The sequence below is a fragment of the Uloborus diversus genome, chromosome 9 (assembly GCF_026930045.1).
Source record: "Uloborus diversus isolate 005 chromosome 9, Udiv.v.3.1, whole genome shotgun sequence".
Taxonomy (NCBI): Eukaryota; Metazoa; Arthropoda; class Arachnida; order Araneae; family Uloboridae; genus Uloborus; species Uloborus diversus.
In genome coordinates this window covers 112,746,864-112,763,420 of record NC_072739.1, presented here as the reverse complement: position 1 = coordinate 112,763,420, position 16,557 = coordinate 112,746,864, and the positions used below count along the sequence as shown (strand labels likewise).

The 16,557-nt window shown below is 37.1% G+C and overlaps 1 protein-coding gene across 1 annotated transcript in view; it reads right to left on the bottom strand.

Annotated features, from left to right (window-relative positions):
• Nucleotides 1-16,557, bottom strand: part of LOC129230442 (protein O-mannosyl-transferase Tmtc3-like) — a 108,084-nt gene that overhangs the window by 78,849 nt on the left and 12,678 nt on the right. Inside the window, exon 3 of the mRNA XM_054864841.1 lies at nucleotides 2,328-2,464. Within this exon, the coding sequence (XP_054720816.1) occupies nucleotides 2,328-2,464 (137 nt within the window). The remainder of the gene's footprint in view (nucleotides 1-2,327; nucleotides 2,465-16,557) is intronic.

The window sequence follows — 16,557 nt, the reverse complement described above, 5'->3', positions numbered from 1 at the left end:
AAAGTTCTTAGATGTGGAAGAATATTAATGGCGTAGTCATGATTTCAATAATGGTAAATGTGGCAAGTTGTCGTGTAATATTAATGCTGCTTCGTGAGTTTAGAGGTTTTTAGGCAGCTTTTAATAAAGGAAATGATGACTGGATTTTTTTTACGCTGCTTCGAATCGTTTTGCTTTTTCGTCGATTCATAATTTCTCTGTGAATGACCGGTTTTGAATAATTTTTCTTTAAATCGATCGAGGGTGTTGTAACTTAGAATTCGAACAGTTAGTGACGGGTTTCCACATTTGGGGACCTGTCTCAATGCATTTGGGGGGGGGGGGGACCCTTTGTATATCATAAACCTTCTTTCATGTACAGTTTTAAATCCCTTTCGCGGCCTTTATGTCGCAGAGACCCCTTGCATTAGCAACATGTGCGACAGGGTGAATGTGCCACTGCGTACAATTGTTTAGCAATCATTGTTTTTTAAAACGAAACTGTTGGTGGCAATTGGCAAGACTTATATTGATATTTTTTATTCAGTAAAGGATTGAATGCGAAATTCATTAATTAAAGGACTTGTTTACCATAAAGCAGTGATATTGTTTGGAATTATAATAAAACTTCTGAATGAAGTCTTCTTTAAAGCCTGGGTTGGCAGAATCGGAAGGAAAACAACCGACATGGCTCTGACTGCTCAACGATGGCAAATTACGGACTCGGAGGGAAAGTGACCTACTTCGACTCTTGGAATTTTAAACTGTTTGACTACCTGCGCCGACTTTGACTTCTTCTTCTTCTTCTTCTTCAAGTGGCGCTACAGCCCATTATGGGCCTTGGTCTGATCCACAATTTTGCTCCAGATCGCTCTCTGACCGACCTTCTCCCTCCATCTGCGGATCTTCATTGTTTCCAGGTTTGCAAGAACATCATCCCACCATCTCTTTCTAGGTCGTCCTCTTGTCCTGGTTCCCAAAGGTTTCCATTTCAGGATCTTTTTCAGTCTAAAATTATTGTCTGTTCGCTCAATGTGACCAAGCCATGAAAGACGGTGGGCTTTTATAAAGCGAACTATATTTTTTCCTTTAAGGATAGTCTCAATTTCAATATTAGTTTTAACTCTCCACTGATCACCCACCTTCAAAGGACCAGTGATTCTACGTATGACCTTTCGCTCAAAAATCAGTAGATCTTCTTCATCGTTTTTATTCAGGGTTCAGGTTTCACTTCCATATGTCACAATCGGTCGGATGATTGCTTTATACAGTTTGTATTTTAATGATTTAGAGAGCAATTTGTTTTTCAGAAGGTAGCTGTATAGAAAGTATGCCAGGTTTCCTTTTATGATTCTAGTCTGTATTTCTTCGGTGTTACCTCCAGAGTCTGTGATAATGGAGCCTAGATAAGTGAAACTATGCACCCTTTCGAAGTCATAATGATCAACAGAAAGTTTCTCTAACTGATCGTTTGCGGTTATGCCTCTTTCCATGAATTTTCTCTTCGACTCTTGGAATTTTAAACTGTTTGACTCCCTGCGCCGACTTCGACTCCTTTCCTTTAAAATTGCTCCGACTTCGAACCCCAATTCCTGCTCTAAATAAACAATATAAACTACGAACAAAACGAAATAGAATCGACTATAAAGCAGCCCTGATGAACAAAAACAAATCGCGCTTTGACAAATGAAGTATAAAGTATATATATTTTTAAAATTATAAGTAATTCACTAAACAATAACAACGAAAACAAAACAGTTCTTGAACTTTCAAACCTCCACATAAATATTCCAAAAGCGATATAATGTGTAGAAATATTTAATAAAAGAAGAAATGGCTATTAAATATACTTTAGCTAGAATGTCTGCCGTCAAGGTATGACGGGTGAAAATTGCTTCTACATTTGAACGAAGCCATTGCCTGTTTGGTGATATTTTGATAGTTGAAATTTTAACCCTTACTCCAGTGGATTAACCCTAAACTCCAGTAGATAGCGTTCATTGTTGACCATTTTTTTCGTTTCTTCATTCCCCAGAGGTGACACAGTCTTATCAGTAAAACAGTTAAGTTACCTGATCGAGTTCAGCATTGTCACAATAAAGCCTTTCCCTGCATGTTAAACATAGCCAAAACATATTATCAAATTATATGCCGTGGTACATATTATCATGCCGTGGCGCAAGTTTCATTGTTGAAACACGCGGGTTACTCAGTAATCGGTTATTACAGAGAGGATGTGTGAAAGCGAAAGAATGTTTCTGAAATGACGAGAATGATTTTAAAATAATGTGCCCAAGTATTTGAAACTAAGTCCACTAAATAACATCTTCAGGGTTTTTCACTCTTACCTTTTGTAAAGTAGGCAGACCATGGCGTGTAGGAAGACATTCACCAAATGATATCCGAACGGATTCAGCCCATGCAACAAGTAGTTTATTCTGTACGTGAAAACAGAAACAGGTCTGTATGATTTATGGCTATGCTCCTGAAAGAAAGAAAAATTCAAAATTGATATTTTTAGGAAGTTATTTAAAATTCAACAGTAGTTTAAGAAATTAAAAAAGTATACATTATTTCTTACTTTTATGTGTCCAAGTGGAAATCGTTTTTATTGCTTTTAAAAGTTTGAGATACATTTTAATAAAGGTACTGTACAACAGTGACCGTGTTCAACAACGACCATGGCTTCTAATTGAAGGCTCACCTACATTTTAAGTTTTAATTAACTTAAAACTCATAATTAACATTCGAATTACCTTAGAAAATTCGAAAAATACCACTTATGCAAAAACTTCAGAGCTTTCTATCGATATAAATGGTAATATGTGCGAGCCTTTTCTCCCTAATTTTCGAGCATATACGCGAAAACGTTGCCCTAAATTGGAACAAACTATTAATTAATGGTTAAGTAATTAATTTGGTTATGGACTATTGCATTTTCACCAGGTCTGAGTTCACATACCAAATTTCAAAAAAATCCAAACACAGGAAGTATATGAAAATCGAGTTGCAAGATTCCGTAACGTACATAAAGGTAGATATATGCATAGACACATATTTACAGGTGAAGCTAATAAAAGTTTGTTACAGTCGATTCATTTTGTTGGAATATCCGTTAAAGGAATATCCCGCTTGATGTTATAAACTTTCAATGTACGAAATCAACAACGAACTACTGCAAAGAGTAGTTGTGAGAGGAAATCATTCTAATTGGAGTGATGTTTTAAGTGGGGTTCCTCAGGGATCAGTTTTAGGGCCTCTTTTGTTTATTATATTTATGAATGACATCAATGAAAATATTTCTGGAAGCATGAATTGTTTTGCTGACGATGTAAAAGTTATGGGGATTGTCGAAAATGAAGAACAAGTAAAACAGCTGCAAGAGGATTTAGATCATATTACTAAGTGGGCAGATAAATGGGGTATGGCAGTTAATGTAGAGAAATGTCAAGTGCTACACTTAGGTCATGGAAATAAGCGTATGAGATATCGTTTACAGGGTTCAGTCATAAATCAGGCAGAAAATGTTATGGATCTGGGTGTCTTTATAAATCAGGACTTCAAGTTTAGTCAACAGTGCAGTATTGCTAGTAGCAAAGCCAACAAAATGCTTGGGTTCATCAATAGATCTATTTCAAACAAATCTAAGAAAGTTCTTCTGCCTTTATATAGGAGTTTAGTAAGACCTCATTTGGAGTATGCTGTTCAGTTTTGGTCGCCTTATCTGAAGAAAGATATTTTTGTATTGGAAAGGGTTCAAAGAAGGGTAACTAAATTAGTAAGGGGACTCTCAGATTTAGATTATGATACCAGACTTAATAGGCTTAACATGTACAGCCTGGAGCAAAGGAGAGTCAGAGGGGACATGATTCAGTTATTTAAATTTATCAAAATGAAAGATGTTAATGGATTAAATTTTTGCGGGAAAAGCAGAACAAGGGGTCATTGTTTTAAGCTATTTAAATCTCAGGCTAACTTGGAAATCAGGAAAAACTACTACTTTAGCAGGGTTGTGGGCACTTGGAATAGCTTACCGGAAGAGGCGGTAATGAGCAAGGGAGTGGATAGCTTTAAGAGGGCCATTGATCTTCATTGGGGACTAATTAATTGACAAGGACCAGCCTTGCTGGGCCCAGAGTCTGTTGCTGGTCGTCACATTTGTATTTGTATTTGTATTTGTTAATGTGCTTTTAAGTTTCCCGGATAATAGAATATGCCGCTTATTGGAATAATTTTTCGTGGCAAATTGGCTATTCCATTAAGCGGGCTCGGGTAACATTCACATTATGTTAAGTAACATTTTAAAATAAAAAACAATTCATATTTAAAAGAGTAATTAAGCTACAAATGTCATTTAAAAAATGTCTTGGAAACTTTAGGAAGCAACAGAGCATTAAAATAAAGCACAAAAATCTAAGTACTTTTCATTATTCTTAATCTTTACTAATAGTAAAGCTGAAAGTCTGTCTGGATATCTGGATCTCTGTGTGTCTGGATGTCATAGCGTCTAGACCGTTCTGCCGTTTTTCATGAAATTTGGCACAAAGTTAGTTTAGTGTTCGCGCTCAACTATCCGTAACTTGGGTCCCAAGGACCCATTAATGAAATAGATTTGGGTCCTTTGGCGGAAAAAATGAGTCCCTTAAATTTTAAACAGAAAATCTTAGCACATAATTGAATAATATACAACTATTTATACTTAGGGAAAAGAAACTATCCACATAGTTATTTGAAAAAGGTATGAAATAAACTAAATTGGTTAATTTTGCCCTTTTTTTCTGTGATTATCATATGTTCAAATAATACACTTGCAAGATTTAGTTATTTGAGAAACTATTTAGTCAGTTACAATGCTAGGTAAACTCAAAATTTACTTTAAAGTTGGATTTTACCATGAAATAAAAAATAAATGCCTTTGATTGATCAAGCAGAAAGCACCGCCTTAACCTTTGCTTTCATGAACATTTTTCTAGGTGAAAAAAAGCAAACAGCCCCCCCCCCCCCTGCATCAATTATCAATGGCAATTTCATAAAAATAGAAAAAAATCGCAAGCGAATTAACCCAACGCAAAAATCGCGATCGCAAAAACGAAACATTTTCTCACATGAGTATGAAAATTGCTCATTTGCAATCTTAAATTAGAAAATTTGACTTCATTTTGACTCTTTTAAAATATCTGTGTTGGCTTTGGTGCTACTTTTAAAATTTCACCATTTTCAAAATGGCGCGATCGATTAATACGTAACTTTTGCAAGTCCAAATAAAAATAGCCCCTCAGAAATAGGTGAATTACTAGAAAATGAACAAGGTTAAAGTGCTTTTGTATAAAATTCATATTCATAAGTAATTTAACAAGAAAAATGTTAAGTTCAGAACTTTGTGTTTTGCGCGATCGGATAAAAGTTCGCTATTTTTTTTTTCACCCATCCTTTTATTGAGGATGCAAGATAATAATTTTCAAAAGTAATTCTGGTTAGGTGAATGCAAAATAGATAAGCTTTTACTACTCAGTTGTCCTGTATCAATCCTGAAGATTGCATTGAAACCACTCTTTTGATCTTTATTGTTGTTTTCAGGAATTTCCCCAAGATAAAAGTTGAGGGAGAACTTATTCTTAGAATACAGTACAATGGGCTATTTATGAACTTGCAATATTTTGCTCCTGGAGCTCTGCCCAGGAGGTCACTGTAAGCTCCAGTCTTATCACTAAAATTCCATTGACTGGTCAACAGTAGGGGTGTGTTTGAATAGCTGATAAAGAGATAGGGTCATTTTAATCCTTTTCTGTTGATTCTCCTGGTCATTGAAGCTTAAAAGCATTCACTAGATAGATCTTCAGCATTTTCCACAATTTTTTTTCTGGTTTTTATCTTTTGGGTGTTCTGGGTCCCTAGGACCCGAATTTTCGCGGAATTTGCGTCCCTTTCCCGCGAATTTGCGTAAAAAATACGCTATAGCGCGTAAACGCGAACCCTTGGGGGTGTGCCCCTCGAATCGATTTTTCAAAAATTCGATTTTGTTCTTTTTTTATTCTAATTTTAAGAACATTTTCCCGAGCAAAATTATCATAAGATGGACGAGATAATTACCAAGTTATCATAACGTGGAACCGTAACATGGGCAAGCCAATTGGCGAGAAATTCACCATACATAATTTGTAAATATATACAGGCGAACCAAAAGACCTCTTAATTTTCTACTACGGGCAAAGCCGTGCGGGTACCACTAGTATCTAGTAAAAACATTATGTATCATACTTTGTAATATTCAGAATGCTAAATACAATGACAATAAACAAACATAGTGATGAATGATTGATGTTGATTGATTATGCTAATGTAAATGATTATACTTGAAAAGACTACAAAGCAGAAAACGTCATTATTTTGAATAAATAAATAAATACATGTATAAAACATTTCGAATAGTAATGCATGTATGTACAAAAAAGTATGTATGCACACGTCTGTATTTGCAAACAATTAAACAATTTTTTTAAATGTCTAGAGTTTTTGCTAAAATTCGTTTGGAAATAAGTTCATTTTTCGTGACTTCAAAACTATCGGTATTTTTGTAACAAATTCAATAAAAAAGTTTAAGGGAAAAAAAGTTTGTGTTCTTAATCACAAAAAAGAAAATGATCAGAATACAATTTGAAAGGAAAAAACAGAGAAAACATTTCCCTTTTAAACAAATCAATACACAAATTGTTCCGAGAAACTTTGAAGCACGTGATTTTTTTTTTTTTTTTTTTTCCAGATTGGAGGAAAAAAGTTTTTAGCCTCAGTTCTTTCACTGCAGTTTGAATGCGTTCTGCTTTCTGCTTTTACCGATGTTCATTTAATGAACTTTATGTAAATGATTTTTTTTTAAACCAGTTCATAAATAACTGAATTAACAATTCATCTACAGATAAATTGAAGTCAAAAACGATTAATTAGGCATTTTTCAGACAAACAGTACAATTTTGCTTATTAACAATAATGCATTAGTATTCAGTAATGTAGGTGAACTCGGTTACAACGATAACAAAGGGACCGCTATAATTGTTCGTTATAACCCAGAGCTCGTTAAAAACGGGTTCCCTCTTATATTTTCCCCTTTGGGTCAAAACAATTGAAAATAAAGTTTCATGTACAGGTATCCCTCGTATAACACGGTTAATTCGTTCCGTGTAGCATCGAAACCGTGTTATACGAGACTTTTTTGTAAATGTTTTTTTTACTCATTTTTTAACCTAATTAATCATGTACATATCATAAATCATGTCAATGTGTACCGTGTTATATCGAAACCATGCTCCGTGTTATATCAAAACCGTGTTATACGAGACCTTGAAATAATGTAAATCAAAGAATGTGCACCGTGTTGCATCGAAACCTAGTCATAAGGTGCAAATTTTATAATAGCTGAAATTTTGGCTCAATAGAACATACAAACGAAAACTGGCAACCAGATCATACAAAGACCAACTGTTTTAAAAATAAGAGTTGTTATAAACGATAACACTTAATTATTTTACATACCTCAAATTAAAACTGTTATGCACAACAAGGAAAAACTTCATCCGCTTTTCTTTCTGTACTAAAAACAAAACTCATTCTACAAGAAAAAAAAATCTGAGCTTTTCTGTAGCAATAAAGTTCGTCTGAGTAACAACAACAAAATTTAAAATAAAATAAATAGAACTATTCTATTTATTTCACACTAGTGGTACCCGCACGGCTTTGCACGTAGTAAAAAGTTAAATGATCATTTGATTCGCCTGTATATTTAAATAATGGATGATAAATTTCTCGCCAATTTGCTACGTTCATTTTCTCCCATGTGTTACGGTTCCATGTTATGATAACTTGGTAATTTACTCGTCCATCTTATGATAATTTTGCTAGGACAAGTGTTCCTAAAATTGGAATATAAAAAGAACAAAATGGAATTTTCGAAAAATTGCTTAGAGGTGCTCAACTCTAGGCTACGAACTAATTCTGTGTTAAATGTCCTGAAAATTGGCCGAACGGTCTAGACGCTATGCGCGTAACAGACATAACGATCCAGAGACACAGACATCCAGAGAGACAGAATTTCAGTTTTATTATTAGAGTAAAGATTTTGTTTCGTCTACATTTTTTAAATATCGTTTGCCAAATTTAGCTTATGTTTAATCCTAATATTATTTTCTTACAATGTATTGGGAACAAAATAATATTCACCTTTTTACTCTTAGAACACTGATGAGAAAAATCAAGTATGTATTTAAAATTAAAAAATTAGTGTTATACGGAGAAACCAAACTTTTGAGCTGGAGACAGACAATTTTTTGTAAAAAATTCATAAAAACAAAGCAAAAAACTTATTACAGTTGTTATCATACATTGTTTAACAGAATATTAAACAAAAATTAAATTCCTTCTTTTAAAATTCATGTGGCGTCTAAACCGTGTAGTTATGAATTAAATTTGTACTGTGTAATATCGAAACCGTGTTATAATAATCGCAAATTTAGTACCGTGTAATATCGAAACCGTGTTGTAGAAGTATCGTGTTATACGAGGGACGCCTGTAATTTGAACAACGGCAGCCCGTGCTGACTTGCGCCTGAAAGTGTGAACCGGCACTGTGTACTAGGTCGAATCGAATTTTTTTTTTCTTTTTTTGGAAGTTCGAAATTTTATGTTAATAAAACGTTGCCCCTATAGCCCCACATATACCACAAAAAATATTTATCCAAATTAAAAAGTATATAGACATCCAGAACGGGATCTGAAATTTATAATTTTCTTCAAAAAAATGATTTTTCTTTATTTATCTTTTAAAAAATTACATATACATTTGAATAAAATAGCAAGTTCAAAAATTATTAGCGAATACATTTTCAACATTTGCAAATGAGTAATAAAAAATTAATAGGTTTAAAATAAAATAATAACTTAAAATTGAATCCATGTTTTGAGTACTATGTGGGAGACTTAAAAATTGCTAGAGAGTAAAAATTTCCATTTAACTCTACTTATCGACTTAATTGTTTATATTTTTCAGCGTAATAACTTCTTAAAATTAACCTTACAGTTTAATACACACACACACACACACATATATATATATATATATATATATATATATATATATATATATAGAGAGAGAGAGAGAGAGAGAGAGAAAGAGAGAACAAAAATCAATTTTTTGAAGAAAATTACAAAACCTTTGGCCTCCTGCTGGATACCTAAATATTTTTTTTATTTGGATAAATATTTCTGTGGTACAAATGGCGCTATAGGGGCAACGTTTTATCAAAATGAAATTTCGAACTTTCAAAAAATTTTTTTTATAACATTAACGTTATATATATATATATATATATATATATATATATATATATATATATATATATATATATATATATATATATATATATATATATATATATATATATATTGTTACAAATTCTGTAAATAGTAATTATTGTAGGAACGTAACCTGTAAATAGTTTCCCGTAATGAATATACAACCCCTTTTTTTCATTCGGCTAAATTATACGACCCCTATTTTCTTTCTTTTCATTGATAACGGTCTACTACTTTACAGAAGCGCGTGGAATATTTGAGAAATTTCTTTTCGGTGTATTTAAGCCGTTAGCGATGGATAAACAGTGAGTTTCGATTCAGATTTCGAACTGTGAGTTTGTATTAGCTCTGTTTATAGCGAGGCATTTCGCTGTGTTGTTTTCGTATTTGGAAGTAAATACGTGTGTAAACGTTGAGTTTACGGTGCTGTGTGATAATTGCTTTATTGCTGATGAATAATTTAGCAGTTGTTGACGATCTTTCCTGTACATAGTGTAAATAAATTTCCTGTGTTTTTATCAAGAACTGTGTTTTCATTTCAAGAAAGTGGAAGTCGCACCGAATCCGTTACAATTGGCGCCCAACGTGGGGCTACTTCAGGACTTTCTTGCAGTAAGTGTGACTTTGGACATTTTTTCATAAAGACTTTTTAAATTTGGACTTTATTTTTATGGTGATTACTCGCGCAATGGATGAACAATTAAAACAACTGCTTGATGCAATCAACTCTGTGAAGAGTGATATGGCGGCTAATCAAGAACAATTAAAAAATGATATGGCGGCTAATCAAGAACAATGGAAAAGTGATTTAATGGTGCTGAAAAAGGATTTAGCTTCTAACCAAGAGGAAATTAAAAACGACCTTACTTCGGTAAAGACTGTGATGGAAAATAAATTTAATGAGATAGAGCATCGAGTTGATGCTTTTGATGAAAAATTTGAAACAGTAGAAAACCGTATCGCAACAGTTGAGAATCATGTGGATGAGAAAATTAAAGACATGGAAAGGAGATTGGCGACCGCGGAAAGCAGCTCTGTACAGTTTTGCGCTCCCACATCTGTTGCTCGACCGTCCATTAAACTGGCCACATTTGATGGGAAAAGTTCGTGGCAGGTGTACAAGACCCAATTCATGATAGTGGCGGAAGCGAACGGATGGGACTCTGCTACCAAGGCCTGCCATCTTGCAGCATCCCTGAGAGGTGACGCAGCGGACATTCTCCAGACCCTTCCGGACGGCCAGCGCCTGGATTTCGCCGCCCTCACATCTGCGTTGGAGCTTCGCTTCGGTGAGAAGTGCCAGAAAGATTTCAGCCGACTCCAGTTGAAGTCCCGTTTCCAGAAAACTGGGGAAACCCTGCAAGAGCTTGCAGCGGACATCGAGAGACTGTCTCATCTTGCTTTTTACGACTGCCCTGCGGATGTTCGAGACAACCTGGCACTCAACTACTACATCGACGGGGTTCGAGATCCGGAAATCCAGAAAGCTCTACGGATGGCGGATGTCAAAGACCTGAATTCTGCCGTTGTGTATGCGATGAGATACGAGGCCGCCCAAGAAGCAACCCGTGTGGATCGCCATCTAATCCGGACTCAGGAAGCTGATGAGTCTGATTCCAGGTCGTCCCACCTCGCTGAACTTGAGAGACAACTCGGTGACTTGACAAGACATTTGAGCAGCATAACAGCCCAAAAGAAACAAGAGCAGAAGTGCTGGAAATGCGGTAGTGAAGGACACCTGCGAAGGAGTTGTCCGGCTCGCCAAGCTACGCGAGGGAAGGAAATCACCACCACTAAAGCTCTGCAGATTTCCTCTTCTAGTAGTGGCAGTGATGGACTTTTCATTTACGCACATGTAAATGGGAACCCCTGCAGACTGATTGTTGACACTGGAGCCAATGTGACAATCATTAGGACAGATGTGGCTCGTGAATTTGGATTGAAACTGCTGTGGACATCGCCACGCGTAAGTCTCCAGACTGTGACAGGTGACAAAATCGAGATTGACGGTAAAGTGGACTTGGAAATAGTGTTTGGGAATGCCACCTACCATCATACGGCATTCGTCGCTAATATCACGGACCCCTTCATTCTCGGATTGGACTTTTTGAAGAAATATGACTTCACTCTCGACTTCAAGGCTAATGAGCTGCACTCGATGAGAGAAGACATAGCCGTTTTCCCTGCAGAAAGTGATGTAAAATCCGCTCATCAAATAATAGCCCAAACAGATTTATCGATTCCCTCAAGGTCAGAATCATTAATACCTGGCTCCATTGAAGAAACCAATAGTTTTCGATTTGGACTCATTGAATACCCTAACCTAAGCAATAGCCTAAAAGGAGTGCTGGTAGCATCTACGCTTGTGGACTTTTCTAAGGATGTAATTCCTGTGAGAGTCGCCAACGTGAGTGAAAGGCCAAGGAATATCCGAAAAGGGGAAGTGTTGGCAACTTGTACTCCAGTAAACTGCATCATTAGAAGAATCAATTCCCCCGAAACTGTGTCTTCTGAGTCCTTGACATCGAAGTTAATTGGGAGTGCACCCTTATCGAAAGATCAAAGAACTGCTGCGGAACAATTGGTGGATGACTTTAAGCATCTGTTTTCATCTACATCGGAGGATGTTGGCCGTACGAATTTAACGCAGCATAGGATCTACACTGGAGAACACCCACCTATTAAGCAGCATCCAAGACGACTACCGTTCGCCAAGAAGGAAGAGGTCGAGACCCTCCTGAAAGAGATGAAGGAGAATGATGTAATCGAACCTTCATCCAGTCCTTGGGCCTCTCCCATCGCCTTGGTCCGAAAGAAAGATGGCTCCACCAGATTTTGTGTCGATTACCGACGGCTGAATGAAATCACCAAGAAAGACAGTTACCCTCTTCCACGGATAGACGACACCTTGGACACTCTTTCCGGACACAAGTGGTTTTCGACCCTGGACTTGAAGAGCGGCTACTGGCAGGTTGAAATACACCCTGATGACCGAGAGAAGACAGCGTTTACAACTGGACAAGGCTTATGGCAGTTTAAAGTGATGCCCTTCGGCCTCTGCAATGCACCAGCTACGTTCGAGCGTCTTATGGAGACAGTGTTAAGAGGACTTTCCTACGAATCCTGTCTGGTCTATTTAGACGATATCATCATTGTGGGACGCAGTTTCGAAGAACATCTGTCAAATCTTAGGAAGGTGCTGCAAAAGCTTAAGGAAGCCAATCTGAAGTTAAGCCCGTCCAAATGTAATTTGTTCCGCCGGGAAGTGAACTACCTTGGTCACATCATCTCTTCTGAAGGTGTAGAAACCGATCCAGAGAAGGTATCTGCGGTCAAGAGTTGGAGTCGTCCCGAAAACATCCATCAGCTGCGAAGTTTCCTGGGGCTCTGCACGTACTATAGGAAGTTTGTAAAGGGTTTTTCCAACATTGCACGACCTTTGCATAAGCTGACGGAGAGCAAGCAAAAGTTTGAATGGTCCAAGGAATGCGAAGATGCATTTCTACGACTGAAGGAGGCTTTAACATCAACGCCTATCCTCGCCTATCCTCAGCCTGAAAAATCCTTCATCCTGGACACTGATGCGAGCAACGAGGGCATCGGAGCTGTTTTATCCCAAGAAATTGACGGAAATGAACATGTCATCGCTTACTGGAGCAAATGCTTATCAAAGTCGGAGCGAAATTACTGCGTCACCAGAAAGGAGTTACTGGCCATAGTGAAAGCTGTAGAACACTTCCATCATTACCTCTACGGCCGAAAATTTCTGCTTCGGACAGATCATGCCTCGTTAACTTGGCTTTTGAACTTCAAGAATCCAGAAGGCCAGATAGCCAGATGGATACAGCGGCTCCAGGAATATGACATGGAGATCAAGCATCGAAAAGGGTTATCTCACGGTAATGCTGACGCTTTATCAAGGAGACCCTGTCCTGAGAACTGCCACTACTGTTCCCGAATCGAGAAACAGTATGGAACGACTAGCCCTACCGCCTATCAGGTGACAGTGACTCCAACATCATCAGAACCTGATCCATGGAGTGATGACCAAGTTCGAAAAGATCAACTTGAAGACCCCGACATAAAACCAATTTTAGAGTTCATGGAAAGTGACAGTCGACGCCCTAGCTGGCAGGACGTTTCCATCTTCAGTCCTGCAACAAAAAGATACTGGGCTTTATGGAACTCACTCCATTTACGGAACGGCGTGCTACACCGGAAATGGGAATCTGACGACGGCAAGACATCTAGGTGGCAGTTACTACTTCCTCGATCCAGGATTTCAGATGTTCTGAAAGAAATACATAGTAGTGCGACTGGAGGACATTTTGGTGTCTTGAAAACTCTCAATAAAGTTCGGGAGCGCTTCTTCTGGAGCAAGGCGAAGGATGACGTGGAGAAGTGGTGCCATTCTTGTGACGCCTGTGCTGCTCGTAAAGGACCGAAGAAGAGAAGCAGAGGGAAGCTACATCTGTACAACGTTGGAGCTCCTTTCGAACAAATTGGGATCGACATCCTGGGTCCTCTACCAAGAACTGCTGATGGGAAAAAATACATTCTTGTTTCCATCGACTACTTCACCAAATGGCTGGAAGCATATCCCATTCCAGATCAAGAGGCTACTACCGTAGCAGAGACTCTAGTCCAACATTGGATCTCGAGATACGGAACACCTTTGCAGATTCATTCCGATCAAGGGAGGAATTTCATCTCTGCTGTGTTTAAGGGCCTATGTCAAATTTTCGGAATTGAGAAAACTAGGACAACACCACTACACCCACAATCGGACGGCATGGTGGAGAGATTTAACCGCACAATCCTGAATAATCTCTCACTTATGGTATCCAGAAATCAACAGGATTGGGACAAGAAGCTACCTTTGTTCCTGCTGGCCTACCGCAGTGCTGTCCACGAGACTACCGGATATGCCCCATCTCAGATGCTCTTCGGACGAGAGCTTCGGCTACCTTGTGATCTCGTCTTCGGTCGTCCTCCGGATGCGCCTTCATCGCCTGAGGAGTACATCCAGGATCTCCAGGCCCGGTTGGAAGACGTTCATAACTTCGCACGAGAGCGAATCAACATCGCGGCGGAGAAGATGAAGACCCGATACGACACAAGGTCTACTGGACATGAATTCAACGAAGGCGACAAGGTTTGGTTATGGAATCCCATCCGACGGAAAGGTCTTTCACCCAAATTGCAGTCGCATTGGGATGGACCCTACAAAGTCGTTAACCGACTGAATGACGTCGTAGTGAGGATCCAAAAATCACCTAATGCAAAACCTAGGGTTGTACATTATGATCGGTTAGCCCCATACTATGGCCATAGTTCATGAGTATTACGTAAACAACCATGGTTGATAACATAAAAGTTGTAGATAATTTTTGCTTTTAATGTTTAGTAATATTTCTTGTTATTATTGTGTTTTCTGTATCTGTTAGTTATTAATTAATGTGTATATTTGTAAACTTGTGATAGAAGTTTGGCACCCTTTCTGGGGATTGTACTGCCCGGGACGTGCAGTCCTTAGGAAGGGGGCAATGTTACAAATTCTGTAAATAGTAATTATTGTAGGAACGTAACCTGTAAATAGTTTCCCGTAATGAATATACAACCCCTTTTTTTCATTCGGCTAAATTATACGACCCCTATTTTCTTTCTTTTCATTGATAACGGTCTACTACTTTACAGAAGCGTGTGGAATATTTGAGAAATTTCTTTTCGGTGTATTTAAGCCGTTAGCGATGGATAAACAGTGAGTTTCGATTCAGATTTCGAACTGTGAGTTTGTATTAGCTCTGTTTATAGCGAGGCATTTCGCTGTGTTGTTTTCGTATTTGGAAGTAAATACGTGTGTAAACGTTGAGTTTACGGTGCTGTGTGATAATTGCTTTATTGCTGATGAATAATTTAGCAGTTGTTGACGATCTTTCCTGTACATAGTGTAAATAAATTTCCTGTGTTTTTATCAAGAACTGTGTTTTCATTTCAAGAAAGTGGAAGTCGCACCGAATCCGTTACAATATATATATATATATATATATATATATATATAACATTATAACATTAACGAAATTCTGTGATTGCGCTACAAAATTTTGCTTCAAAACTACTTAAACTACTTATATGCACAACCTGTATTTCGCCTGAAAAGGTTTCCTGAAATGTACTTAAAAGTTTATTGCAGAAACTACGACCCAGATATTTTTTATTGTAACGCCGATTCTAAGCATTTTCTTCATATGAGCCTTAGACGTTTCATCGAGCTCAGAATTTCAGGAAATAGAGTGACTTTTACTTGTCCATTACTCTCGTAAAGCTCACGATTTTCTGTAAATGTTTCTTCTTTACAATGACAATAAATGATGCAGAGAAACAGGTAACTGAACAGTTACTGAGAAATAAATAAATGACAATAAATTAGAATAAAGCCGAAGGTTTAAAAAAAATTTAAAAAAAAAACTCATTCAGTTATCATTTGAAATTTTCTGCTATGATGTTCATAACTATGTCATCATACCCATTGTTTCTTCTAATCCTAATAAGTTTAATCAAGTTCAGGAGTTAAGGGAGTACAGTAATTATTGACTTTGCATCATACGACAATTTGCTGCTTTTCCATGATATTTTTTAATGTGTCAAGGACTTTTAGGGCACCCTGTATGTACTTTCAAATGATTCTCTGCTCCAACATATTGAGAAAATGGGCCGTCATCACTTGATCTTTGGATTTATGACACATTATTCACTTTCGGTTGACTTAGAAATGATGAAATTATTTTTTTAAGAAAGCATAAGATGACTGAACTACAAACCCATAGAAATTTTATTGTCACAGAAACATTGCTTACTAGGTTAACTCTGATAAAAGCGAGTTAAGCTCTTAGAAGCATTGAACCAACCAAGTATATTTCTAATTTTATCGTTAAGTCCGGGCTGTCGTTAAGTTATAGTTCGTTACAAGCAGCTTACACTGTAGTGCCTAATCATTATTTAATTCATAATGCAGTACAACCTTGTTTATCCGACAAACGGGAACCAAAGGCAATGCGGATAAACGATCGGGGTAGTATAGATAATAAGCAAAACAAATCATTAAAGAAATAGACTTACCGCTTTTGTTACAAGAAACCATATTTTGTAACAAAATGAGATATAATGGGATCGTTTCTAAAATTTTAAAAGTATTTTTTTTCTAAAAGAACATGTTTAAAAACATAGGATCTGACC